The sequence below is a fragment of the Electrona antarctica genome (genome assembly GCF_951216825.1).
Source record: "Electrona antarctica genome assembly, chromosome: 4".
In the NCBI taxonomy this organism is placed as follows: Eukaryota; Metazoa; Chordata; class Actinopteri; order Myctophiformes; family Myctophidae; genus Electrona; species Electrona antarctica.
Window position 1 is genome coordinate 55,528,835 of NC_136809.1, and position 13,820 is coordinate 55,542,654.

Below are 13,820 nucleotides of genomic sequence, written 5' to 3' on the forward strand. Positions count from 1 at the left end.
ACGTAACGCAACGTCCGTTGGAGAATAGGCGTAACCGGGGTTGCCACGTCATGTGAGAGAGATGAGCAACCGGGTCCATGAAAACAATTAAGCCCAAAAGAAGCCTGAACTACTACTAGGCTATTTGAAAATAGCTTGTAGATGTGCTATTTTCAACAAGACAAATATTGGGGGAAAAAGTGACAAATGTGGAATATTTTTGGAAACATTTTAACAACACAAATCTGGTATGGGGGTCCCTGGCACAACATATTTTAAATTGGACAAATCGGTCCTTGACATGAGAATCCCTGGTTTAAAAAAAGCCCAAATAAGCAGCTAGTGCTACACTTTAGATTAGAAACAATCCTCCAAATAACCGCAACTAGCCTGCATAATATTTACAAGCAACTTTACAGGAAAAAAAACAAGCCCAAAGTCGCTTATAATAAGCGGACATGGCAACACTGAGCGCAACTGCGGCCCTGGGCAGTGACGTCATAGCGTTTGCCCAATGAACGTTAGAGTAGTTGGTGCTATCTGATTGGACGCCGGAAACCTTGGCATGGAGCGCGCAGCCGCGCCATTGCGCGTGCGTGCGTGTGTGTGTGTGTGTGTGTGCGTGTGTGTGTGTGTGTGTGTGTGTGCGTGTGTGTGCGGGTGTGTGTGTGTGTGTGTGTGCGCGCGTGTGTGTGTGTGTGTGTGTGTGTGTGTGCGTGCGTGTGCGTGTGTGTCATATGCAATGTGGCATAGCTCTGTTTACAACATGCTGTAGCCTACCTCCTCCAACTGTATACTTTCCCCATTTTCAACTGTTATTATTGTACTATTGTGACACTTTCTTTGCCAATGTAAACGTATGTTTTCTCATCACCATGCCAATAAAGCTCCTTTGAATTCACTATATTATAAATACTTCATATGATTGTTATTACGAGCCTAATTTGTAGGCTATCTCTTGAAGACAAAATTACACAAAAACAAATGTTTGCATATAAAACAGCTTCTGTGAATGTGCAGTTTTTCCTATACATTTTGTCATTGTCACACTGGCAACCTTTCTTCTTTTATCTATTTTCCTCTCTTCCAGGGGCATCTTTTAGTGTATGTAACCCAAAATGTGTCCTCCTATAACGCAGAGTGTTTGTGTAAACACAAACATTGAAGACAAAAGTGAGGACGCAAACTTTGATTGGCCAGAATGAGAAGAACGCCCCTCACTTCACACGGGTGTGATTTTTAGTTTTACTATTACAAAACTACCATTTTAAAATGACAAAGTATAGACACGGTGGAACTAAATCTCTCTGAAGTCACCGGATGAGTGTGTTCACAAAAGAATCACATTCACAACAGTCATAGACTGTCACATCTCTGGCCAAAATGCCAGAGGCCTATATTGAAATGTATTGAAATGTATTGAAAAGATTTCCAGCACAGGATGAACAGACATAAATACATTTCGTATTTTTTTTTCTCTTTTTTTTTTACATTTTAAAACAAACAAGTTAATGTGGTCCCGCACTCTTTGTTTTTTGTTCTTATATCTATACATAATACAGTTTCAAAGTCCCGTATTTACCAGTCTATGACCTTACAATCCAGCCCTATAGTTATACAAAAAATCTTTTGTTGACCAAAATGTGTCAAGTCTATTCTTAAAAGTGTTGACTGAAGGAGCCTGGACCACTTCCTCCGGTCATATATCTGGTGAACAAGATTATAGACCTCGATCATATCTCCTCTGTGCCTCCTATACACTAATGTTGGTAACTAAGTGTCTTAACCTTTCTTCATATGACACTTCTTTCAACCCTGGTATTACTTTAGTAGCCCTTCTCTGAACCTTCTCTATTTTCTCTATGTATTTTATTTTGTTTGGGCACCAGACTGAGCTTGCAAATTCAAGATGTGATCTCACCAAGGATTTATATAATGGCATAAATAGTTATTTACGTAAATTTAAAAAGGTTCTTCTTATTATCGCCAACATGGAGTTTGCCTTTTTTACTTTTTCAGAGATGTGCATTTCAAATTCTAGTGAATTATCAACCACCACCCCTATATCTTTTTCTTCCTCTACTTGATGGATCACTAGATCTCCAACTGTATAATTAGCCAAGTTGTCACTTTTTTTCCCAATGTGCAACTGTTTACATTTATCTGGATTTAATTTCAGTAACCACCTGTCACACTGCTGGTACTCTGGAGGTCTGCTTGGAGTTGTGCTGTGTCCGTGTCAAAGCACAGGTCCTAATACACATCCCTGTGGGACTCCAGAGGTCACTGACTTCCAATCTGAAGTGGCTCCATTAACCACCACCTTCTGTTTCCTGTTACTGAGAAAATCCTGTACCCAGCCTATAACTCTGTTGTCTATACAGTAAGACCTTAATTTTGATATCAGTCTCTTATGGGGAACTTTATCAAAAGCTTTTTGGAAATCCATATATATACAGTTAACCGACTGTCCTCTATCTAAAGATGCTGACCATTTATCAAGAACTGTGAGAAGTTGAAGTGTGGTTGATCTTCCAGATATAAAGCCATACTGGCTGTTACTAAAGAGCTTGTTGGACTTCATATGATCTACAATGTGTGTCCTAATTACTTTTTCCATTGTTTTACATGATGTCAGGCTGACAGGTCTGTAGTTCCCTGCCAGTGCCTTACTTCTTTTTTTAAATATTGCACTGATTTGTGCCTCTTTCCAACAGCTTGGTAAAGTTGCTTCCTCCAAAGTTGTGTTAAATAGCATTGTTACTGGTTCAGCAATCACACAGGCTAGTTCTTTTACTATCCTAGGGTGTATTGCACCTGGCCCGGGTGATTTGTAAATATTCATGCTCTGTAGCAGTTTTGTTGTGTCCTCAGTTGTTATTGTAAAGCGTTCTGCATGCTGAACTTCCACTCTTGGCAATTCAGGTATAACATGCCCTTCAGGTTCATTCACAAATAATCTAGTATTTCTGCTTTATCTGAGTCCTTCTCTGTTTTTGGGGAGTTCTTATTGTCTTGATTGACATATAGATCTCCTACTGATGTTTTATTTTTAGTCCCAAATAACCTTCGGTTTCAGTTTAGATTGTCTTGCTAACTCTTCTTCATATTGAATTCTTACATTTCTTGTTCTCGTTCTCACACAGTTTCTAATTCTACGATAATCTTTTTAGATCTCTGGATCTTTACTTTTCATGGCCTTTTTCCATGTTCTGCTCTTGCTATTTGGGACATATTATTTATCCTCTATTTCTTTCAACTTGAACTTTAATAGTCTCCAATTAGCGTTGACATCAACATAAAGTTCAGCCTTTGGTGTCTCCCAGACAGTGCTCTTGATGCTGAGTGGCTTTTCACTGTTGCCAAGGATGTTTTCACTGCCTCTAAAATGTGGAACACCCTACCAACAGCCATTAAGAAATGTGACTCCCTAGACTCCCTAAACTGGCTTTTCACTGTTGCCAAGGATGTTTTCACTGCCTCTAAAATGTGGAACACCCTACCAACAGCCATTAAGAAATGTGAATCCCTAGACTCCCTAGACTCCCTAAACTGTCTATTTGTACATCTCTAAATGTTTTGATGAATTGAACAAGGTGGACCCTCTTGTAAACAAGTGTAATGCTTTATTGGGTCGTCCACTGCAGTTAACTCTTCGTCTTTGTATTGAGTTGTGCTTGAAATGTACTGTAATTCTGCAAACTGTTAATACATATTTCAATCAATCAATCACTCCTTCTAAACCGCTCTCAAAGAAACTGGCCCCTGTAAAAAAGTGATATTTCTATAGGCTATAAGTATAAACAAGTCTTTGTAGGGCTTTTCCTGGTTTCATCCTCATCCAGTTTTTGTATTGACCTGTCAATCAATCAATCAATCAATCAATCAATCAATCAATCAATCAATCAATCAATCAATCAATCAATCAATCCCTTTAACAGTTTGTGTATTGGGGGCGACTGTGGCTCAGGAGGTAGAGCAGGTCATCCAATGATCCATGGGTCGGCGGTTCGAATCCTGGCTTCTCCTGTCTACATGTCGAAGTGTCCTTGGGCAAGACACTGAACCCCAAATTCCTCCCGATGTGCTGGTTGGTACATCTTGCATGGCTTCCGCCGCAATCGGTGTATGAATGGGTGAATGTAATGCACAATCTATGTAAAGCGCCTTGGATAAAGGCGCTGTATTAAAAACAATAAATGCACCATTTACCATTTACCATTTATTGAAAAACGCCTGTGGTTTCTGTACTGACCTGACCCCATACTGCTCGTGGTAGTGGCGCCCTCTAGTGTTGACAAAGCGTTATTTCAAGTATGGTGTGTATTAAAAACAATATCCAGGGTTCCTTGCGAACGTACTTATTTTAGTGTAACATCAATAAAATAAATTAAACATAATCGCTGTTTAGTGTTAAAAAAAAGAACCTATGATCAAGAACAAGAACTGCCAAATAAACTCCATCGGGCCAGTCAGGCATATTGTGTGGTCAGCTATCATGGTCCCCAGCCTCCAGTCAGGCATATCCGTGGTCACCTACAGCTCAGCATTAGGTCCCCAGCCTCCCGTGTCATTGGTGAATGACCGAAGATGTCTGTGTCTCACTGTAGGTTGTTTACCAGGCTGCTCTGTAAGTACAACACTGCTATTTAATAATGTTTAAATAAACCACAGCACAGACTAGTCTGTTGTCACTGCAGAACAATAGCAAAGGTCAAGGAGAACACACCGTGTTTAGCTGTCAGCTAACAGTGCTAGTGTTTGGCATTTAGCTTTGCCATGGAATGGATGTTAGCCGGTGGCTGCTACAGCTAGCCAGCCTCAGTGGTAACCCTGGTTGAATTGAATACTTTATATTATCAGTGGTTCCAAAACCTTTTCATGTCAAGGACCCCCCGAAATGACACTCATTAGCCTGCGGACCCCCCTCATTTGAAAATGTATGCCATGGACCCCCATAAGAGAAGATTTGTACAGCTTTAGCACTGATTTTCTACCATTTTAATTTCAAGGACCCCCCCAGTTTGACATGTATTAGTCTACGGACCCCCATTTAATCGATTTTCTATCTCTGAGACCCTGATTTATATTTTAAAATCAATGTTAATTTAACTTAAGTGTACAAATCAGGTGTACCCTCTCAGAGTTACAGACCCATTCTATCATTATAGCTGGGGACCCCCTGGAACTCCCTCGAGGACCCCTGGGGGTCCCCAGGACCCCACCTTGGGAACCACTGCTTTTATATGAAGTTTGCAGAAACAAAAAAATAAATCACAGGGAAGTGCAATTCAACGTCTGCTATTAAAGAGGATCTATGCCCCAAGAAAGCCTATGGCTGGCTTGTTTCCATTGGGGTCCATCATATTCAATTAAAATGAACATGTAATGACACATACACTATGCAAAAGCAAAGCTGTTAAATCTAAAAGGAAATTATATGTACAGTAAGGTGGGTGGGTCTTTGACTTTTCTTTACTGGGGACAGTTTCAAATTGCAACCACCCGTACAGAGTGGGTTCACATTCCTTTGACTGTTGAGCCCGACTGCCTTTACTTTACTATTACAATGCTTTGTTCACAGTTCAGTTCAGACGGATACAGAAAATACAAAGATACACAGCACGATTTGCAACTGAAGTTGAAAGCACCTCAAATTATTTGTATGTTTGGAAGCTTTGCTACAAATGTCGGGTTGTCTGTTTGTAATTTGTATATATGTGTCTTCATGTCGCTGCATAACGGCCATTGGAAGGAACAGAATGTTTGTATGTGGCTTCTTCATGTCGCTGCACGGCGACCATTGGAACAGAATGGTGGCCTGGCTGTTGTATCAGAGTAGAACTTTGACCTCGCATGACTCTCTTGCTTATTTTAGCATGACCATGTGCTTCCCTGTGCCTCATGCAAGTTATCTTGTCATGGCTACGATTAAAGTTTCATTCAGTTTTACGGGAGGCGGCTTATAATGTTTCCATGTTCAGCAGCATTTCTGAGGGGAGCTAGTCCTATGCTACTACTATGTCCAGCTTTGAGGGTGTGTGTAAACACAAACATTGAAATGCCATTGACAATGGAATGGAGTCAATGGACAGCTTTGAGTGTTCGTGTAAACACAAACATTGCATAACGTCACAAACATTGAAGACGAAGGTGAGGGCGCACATTCTAATTGGCCGGAATGAGATGATGTATTGTCTGATAAGAGCGCCCCTCACTTCGCACAGGTGTGATTTTTTTTGCCTTGGATTTGACAGCAGTGACCCATACCATCAGTTTGGCACATTTTTACATTAGGTAAAGGTTCAAAGTAACAATAATGCCATTTTGATAAATCACTGCCACTGACAAAAGGCTTCCCTTCCCTGGGTTACCTTAAAACAATACATGAAACAAATCGACATACAAAATTATGGACAGTAATATTATCAGAAACCCATAAAATGAATGACCAGGCATAACGGGTCTGTAAATATGAGAGTGTTCAAATGGAACCAAATGGACCCAGCTTTTGGGTCTATTTGACTCCTAATATGCCATAGTAAATCAGTGTCATACATAATTCTGAAGAAAACCTGGAGACTTGGCATTCAGTGATTTGGTCTTGTCCGTGTTATCAAAATAACAACTTTAAAACCCCATTTTTGGCAGATCTACAAGCTCATAGCGCGGCACCGAGTGCCGCTCTACAAGCTTGTAGGTCTGCTATTTTTGACTATCACTGACATAGAAACATGAGGTATTTCAGAAAACTGTCAGGATTTAGAAGACATTTCTTTTAAAATTTCGACGTCGGGCCTAAATGGGTTATAATGGTGTGTAAAAATTAAAACCCACAGGGAATACCAAGTCTGTCCCACGGACAACATTGTTGATCTCCATAATACAGGTTAAAGTACACTGATTGCTGGTTGCCTCGGAGTCGGTAGATAGAGATAGGCCATGTGTGTTTGAAAACGTGGATCAAGAGACTGGTTAATGGTTGGCTATAGATGGACTCAAAGCAATACACATCAGGTAAATTAAAATGGTAATAACTGGTGCAGTGCATTTATATAATCTTACACACACACACACACACCACACCACTCTCATGAAAGTCACTGACCTGCTCATCAGGAGCAGTTAGGGCCGATTCATACTCCTATTTTACCACTGTAGTGCCGAAATGATTTTGGCTCGTCATACATTTTCAGTAGCACCGAAGAGCCGACTTTAGGACGGTACCCGCCCCCCCCCCCGAACCTCAAATGACGTCACATTGTAGGCTCTACAGAGCCGAACCGACTTTTATTCAGCTCTAAAATAGGAGTATGTATCGCGCCTTAGAGTTCAGTGTCTTGTTCAAGGACAGTAGGACACCCCGATTCGGCTCAAACGAGGGATTGGATTAATTTCGCTCCAATGTCACTACAATGTGGAACACACCCTACCGACTCCTTCAAAACCGTTCTCAAAGAGCACCTACGGACGGCTGCAATTCGAAACTGGCCCCCCGTAAAAACAAAAAACACATGTTATTTCCCTTTTTTACTTTTTTATATGATGATTTCCTGTTTTTATAGAAGTGTATATTTGTACGTCTCTAAATGTTCTGATGAATTGAAAATGCTGGACCCTGTTGTAAACAAGTGTGAGTGCTTAATCATGGTGTGTCCAAAGTAGCAGTTTTTGTATTGACCCGTGCTTTCGTTTTGAAATGTACCCATTCTGCATACTGTGAAATAAAGTTTTCAATCGATCACTTTGACAATTGACATTAACAACCAATCATTCCAAGCTTTAGTTTTGCAAAAAAAAACCTAATTGGGCTAAAAACGGCCATAGCCACATGATGACGGCCGTTTTAGCCCAAGGAGTGTTTTTTTGTGCAAAACTAAAACTAACGATTCAGCATCATGAAAACCCCCTAGTTTGGCACGTCACATGCTACTTAAAGCATGATGAAATTTAGATGTTCTTTCCTCTTATAGGTGGTTAATATTATATGTTGAGCAATTATGAAAATTGCTCAACACATGCAAGTTAGCATCCGGCAGTTTCTCCATGCTGGTGACCCATACTCAAACATTTCTAACATAAAACCTTGGTGTACTCAACATGGCCGGTTCACATTCTGGCAAGTGGACTTAGTACTGTTTATACATTTCATGTTCAATAAACTAGTCAATCAGGCTACACTCCAAATCTCACTCTTTTTGGCCTCTCTTTGTCCTTCCAGTGCAGCAGAGTGGAGTGAGGCACTGTTATACTGCCAGTAGGAAGAACCTCTACATCGACAAGAACACAAAGGTCATCTGCCAAGGGTTTACCGGGAAACAGGTATTGTATACAGTAACTACATGTCCTGGCTTCACCCAGAAACGACTATGTTGCGATCACAGGTCGCAGTTAACTATGGAATCTAGCATTTCCCGTCAGTGTGTGTGTTAAGGCTGTCCCCAAACATTTGAGGTTCGAATGTTAGGGTTGGCACTCGAATCTTAATTAATGGGATTGAACCATTCATTTTATTTATTTTTTTATTCATTTTATTTTTTGTCTTATTAAATACTATTTTGTATTTATATAGGCTTTTATAAGATTTAGATGTTATTAATAATTGTGCGTCCAGAGGACGCGTTCTGAACTTAACCCTTATTTCACTGATGGCCTATGCAATTTCGCCCACTATAGGATCTATTTATGAATTGCAGCCTGTTTTTTTTTAATTAATTAGAAACGAATGGTTCGGATGTTCGCTCGAAAATTCCTGCCGAAGTTCGAGTCCTAAAAATGTGTGTGTGTGTGTGTGTGTGTGTGTGTGTGTGTGTGTGTGTGTGTGTGTGTGTGTGTGTGTGTGTGTGTGTGTGTGTGTGTGTGTGTGTGTGTGTGTGTGTGTGTGTGTGTGTGTGTGTGTGTGTGTGTGTGTGTGTGTGTGTGTGTGTGTGTGTGTGTGTGTGTGTGTGTGTTCTGACTTAGCTACCTCCCTGGGTAAATAATAGTTAAAAAAACAAAAACCTGTCATGGTAAAACATTACAATAACTAAAATGAATCATAATCCTTGAGTAACTAGATTCACTGTCATGTGACAACTATGAAACATTGTAGCAGACCTACAAGCTCGTAGCGCGCCACTCGCTTGTAGGTCTGATATTTTTAAAACATCGAAGAACGACTGACATAGAAACATAGCTTTTTCAGAAAACTGTCAGGATGTATAGAAGACATTTTTAGAATCTGATCTCAGGTCAAAATGGGTTAACTCTGAGAGTGTTCAAATGGAGGTTCCATTTGTACACTCTCAGAGTTACAGACCTGTTATGGTCATTCAGGGCTATCTCTTTGTGTTTTTCTGGTAATATTATTGTCCACTGATGTTGTATTTCAGTGGCAAAAAAATAATTTTGACAGAAATGTCCACCACAAGCCGGCATGGCAAATGACAGTTTTCTGAAAAAGCTATGTTTCTATGTCAGTCGTTCTTCGATTTTTCAAAAATAGCAGACCTACAAGCTCATAGCGCGCCACTCGGTGGCGCGCTATGAGCTTGTAGATCTGCTATTTTCCAATAGCTAAAGCATAACATAATGCTAACACCAAAAGGGGTCCCCGCCCAGAATGGGTTAATTGGTTGCATCATTTGCTTCGTTCAATGTTTTACTTGCTAATGGCACCAAACGGTGAGGTTCCTGAAGAACACGGCATGCCCCAATTAAATGTGACGGTGGAGCCAATTACTGGATAACCTCCTGACATTAATGCTATCATCTGTTGACTGTAATCATGTATTGATTGATATCAGGGGTTTATGCTAACCGCTTAGTTGAACTGATGGTATTCGTGTGTGTGTGTGTGTGATGCAGATGTGTAACATGCTCACCCCTTTAGAGCTGTCCACCCCTTTAACCTTTTCAATATCCTGTGCAAATGATTCATTTTCAGCTTCACTCATGCCTAGAACAGTGATTCTCAAACGTTTTCATGTCAAGGACCCCCAAATGTACACGTATTATCCCACGGACCCCCATTTAAAAAGATAGGCCAGTGAACAAACGTGTACAAATGGAACCAAATGGACTCCCCGACGGGTCCATTAGGTTCCATTTGTACACTCTTTGAGTTACAGACCCATAAGGGTCCATTTTGGTTTGTAACTATTATTTAACCCCCTCAAGGACCCCCTGGGGCTCCACGGGTCCGACTTTAAGGAACCACTGGCCTAGAATGACATGTCAAGGTGTTAGTCCAGTAATAATGTAATTTGACCTCTAACTAATTGGGCTAAATTTGGCCATATCAACTTGCCAAAATGTGATTACGTCAGCACATTTGGGCAAGTTGCTATGGCCAAATTTAGCCCAATGAGTGTTTTATGCAAAACTAATGCTTGGAATGGATTCAGCATCATGAAAACCCCCTAGTTTGATATGTCACATGCTACTTGAAGCATAAGGACATTTAGAAAATATTGCCTTATGATAGGATGTCAATGGTGGCCATACTGTACAGGCCATTTTCAACACTTTCCCCTCAGACAATTCCAGGCAACTTTCTTTCTGTTATTCAGGATATATTGAAGATACAAAATCAGCTGAGTTCATTTTTTTTTGCAATTAGTTAGAGGTTGATCCTGTATTTTCCATAGATTTCCTGTACTTGTACAGTTGGAGGCCATCGATATTGTCCTTTTCTTTTTGCTGAGGTTTGCGTGATCTGCGCAAAAGGTCAGTTAACCCATTTTGGGCGGGAACCCCTTTTGGTGTTTTAAACATGTTATAATTTAGCTATTGAAAAATAGCAGATCTACAAGCTCATAGCGCGCCACCGAGTGGCACGCTACGAGCTTGTAGGTCTGCTATTTTTGAAAAATCGTGAAAATATTTATTTAAGTAAACTGGAGGATTTAGAAGGATTTTTTTTTAAATTGAGGTCAGGCCTAAATGGGTCAAATGATAAGGGACAATATCGGTGGCACCCAACTGTAGAGCTGAGGCTGAGAATGTGTGGTTAACATGCTCTAATCCTTGAATGGTGACTCTCTGCCTCCCTCTAGGGGACATTTCATAGCCAGCAGTCTCTGGACTATGGCTCCCAGCTGGTCGGAGGGGTTTCTCCCGGCAAGGGAGGGAAGACGCACCTCGGAAAGCCAGTCTTCAACTCCGTCAAGGAGGTAGGTGTTTTTACTGTAACCCATTTAGACTTCTACAAATGCCTTCTAAAATCCTGACGGTTTTCTGAAATACCTCATGTTTCCATGTCTGTCATTCTCAAACCTTTTCAAGCCAAGGACCCCAAAAGATTATATGTAATTGGCTGCCGAAAGAAATCTGAAAATATGTTGTTCCAGGGACCCCCCCCCCCCCCCCGAAGCAAAGATTTGAGTTAAAGGACCACTTCACCACTTTTCAACTTCTCTTCCTATAATTGGTCCTAACTAATGTTCATGATAAAATACGATTTTTTTTCTACTCAGTCTGTGTCTCATAGGAAGGCTGTGGGCAGTTCAGAAACCCGTCCACCAGTGACATCATCGATGGTGAATCCAAGCGAATAGAAACGGCAGGCTTTCTTTTCCTGAAAAGTTGCAATGCAAAAGTTGAAGCCATCGTTCTCACGATAATACAAATCTAAATATATTTTAAAACAAATCTTGTTTAAAAAAAAATCTGCCTAATGATGATGTCACTGGTGGACAGGTGTCTGAACTGCCCAAAGCCCTCCTATGAGACAAAGACTGAGTAGGAAAAAATTGTGGTGTTTTATCATGAACATTAGTGAGGACCAATTATATGAAGAGATGTTGAAAAGTGGTGAAGTGGTCCTTTAAAAACGTTCGCTCTGAAAGAATATGTATATTCAAAGATTTGCGCCACCTGATGTGTATTGCTTTGAGTCCATCTATAGCCAACCATTAACCTAAGTCTCTTGATCCACGTTTTCAAACACACATGGCCTATCTCTATCTACCGACTCTGAGGCAACAAGCAATCAGTGTACTTAGCACTTTAACCTGTATTATGGGCGTCAACAATGTTGTCCGTACACAGACACATGTGTCCGTGGGACAGACTTGGTATTTTCCCGTGGGTTTTCATTTTTACACACCATTATAACCCATTTAGGCACGTCGAAATAAAAAATAAAGTCTTCTAAATCCTGACCCTGTTCCGAAATACCTCATGTTTCTATGTCAGGGATAGTCAAAAATAGCAGACCTACAAGCTCATAGCGCGCCACTCGGTGGCGCGCTATGAGCTTGTAGATCTGCTATTTTTCAACAGCTAAAGTATAACATAATGCTATAAACGGCCAAAAGGGCCTCCCGTTCAGAATGGGTTAACTAAAGCCAGTCTTCAACTCCGTCACGGAGGTACAGTAGGGGTTTGACTTTAACTTTGTAATGCACAGTAGATTGTCGGGAGTTATCTCGGCATTGAGAACTGTGCTGTGTTGAAATGAACTTGCGCAGGCTTTCAGAGAGACATGAGATTAAACGTTGACATTTATGGTATTTTTTGGGGGATCCCTGGAACCATTAGATGGCACTGTTTCATAACTTTAAAAAAATTGCCAGTTTAAGAGTTTTTCTCCCCATAATGTACAAGTCTTTTCCCCTTTTTTACTTTATGTGATGATTTTCTGTTTTTTCTTTTTTATAGAAATGTATATTTGTACGTCTCTAAATGTTTTGATTAATTGAAAATGGTGGACCCTGTCGTAAACGAGTGTAGTGCTTAATCATGGTGTCGTCCACATGTAACAGTTTTTGTATCAACCCATTTTGGGTGGGAACACCTTTTGGTGTTCTAAGCATTATGTTATACTTTAGCTATTGGAAAATAGCAGATCTACAAGCTCGTAGGTCTGCTATTTTTGAAAAATCGTGAAAATGTGGCGCAAATCTTTGAATATATATTCTTTCAGAGCGAACGTTTTTAACTCGCATCTTTGCTTCTGGGGGCGGGCGTCTCTGGAACAACATATCTTCAGATGGGGGGGGGCGTTCTGCAAAGTTTTTCCGAAAACTATCATGATTTTAGAAGACCATTTGTAGAATCTGGTATCAGGTCGAAATGCGTTAATCAATCAAACGCGCCTCATGCTTTCAACTTGTGTTTTTTTAATTTATTTTGTGTTTTAGGCGAGGGAGGCCACGGGGTGTGAGGCCACTGTGATCTACGTGCCTCCTCCCTTCGCGGCGGCCGCCATCCTCGAGGCCATCGACGCGGAGGTCCCTCTGGTGGTGTGCATCACGGAGGGCATCCCCCAGCAGGACATGGTCCGAGTGAAGCACCGGCTGATGAGGCAGAGCAAGACCCGTCTCATCGGGCCCAACTGCCCTGGAGTCATCAATGTAAGGAGAGAGGCGCACACACACACACACACACACACACACAGGCTGTATCATTATCGTATACAACTGCCCTGGAGTCATCAATGTAAGGAGAGAGGCGCGCGCGCACACACACACACACACACACACACACACACACACACAGGCTGTATCATTATCATTATACAACTGCCCTGGAGTCATCAATGTAAGGAGAGGCACACACACACACACACACACACACACACACACACACAGGCTGTATCATTATCATTATACAACTGCCCTGGAGTCATCAATGTAAGGACAGACACACACACACACACACACACACACACAGGCTGTATCATTATCATTATACAACTGCCCTGGAGTCATCAATGTAAGGACAGGCGCGCACACACACACACACACACACACACACACACACACACACACACACACACACACACACACACACACACACACACAGGCTGTATCATTATCATTATACAACTGCCCTGGAGTCATCAATGTAAGGAGAGG

The 13,820-nt window shown here is 41.1% G+C and overlaps 1 protein-coding gene across 1 annotated transcript in view; it reads left to right on the forward strand.

The window, feature by feature from the left end:
* Positions 1 to 4,471: 4,471 nt before the first annotated feature.
* suclg1 (succinate-CoA ligase GDP/ADP-forming subunit alph) overlaps positions 4,472 to 13,820 on the forward strand; it is a 39,182-nt gene continuing 29,833 nt past the window's right edge. Inside the window, exons 1-4 of the mRNA XM_079499410.1 lie at positions 4,472 to 4,609; positions 8,201 to 8,301; positions 11,016 to 11,132; positions 13,104 to 13,316. Of these exons, the coding sequence (XP_079355536.1) occupies positions 4,570 to 4,609; positions 8,201 to 8,301; positions 11,016 to 11,132; positions 13,104 to 13,316 (471 nt within the window). The 5' untranslated portion in view covers positions 4,472 to 4,569. The remainder of the gene's footprint in view (positions 4,610 to 8,200; positions 8,302 to 11,015; positions 11,133 to 13,103; positions 13,317 to 13,820) is intronic.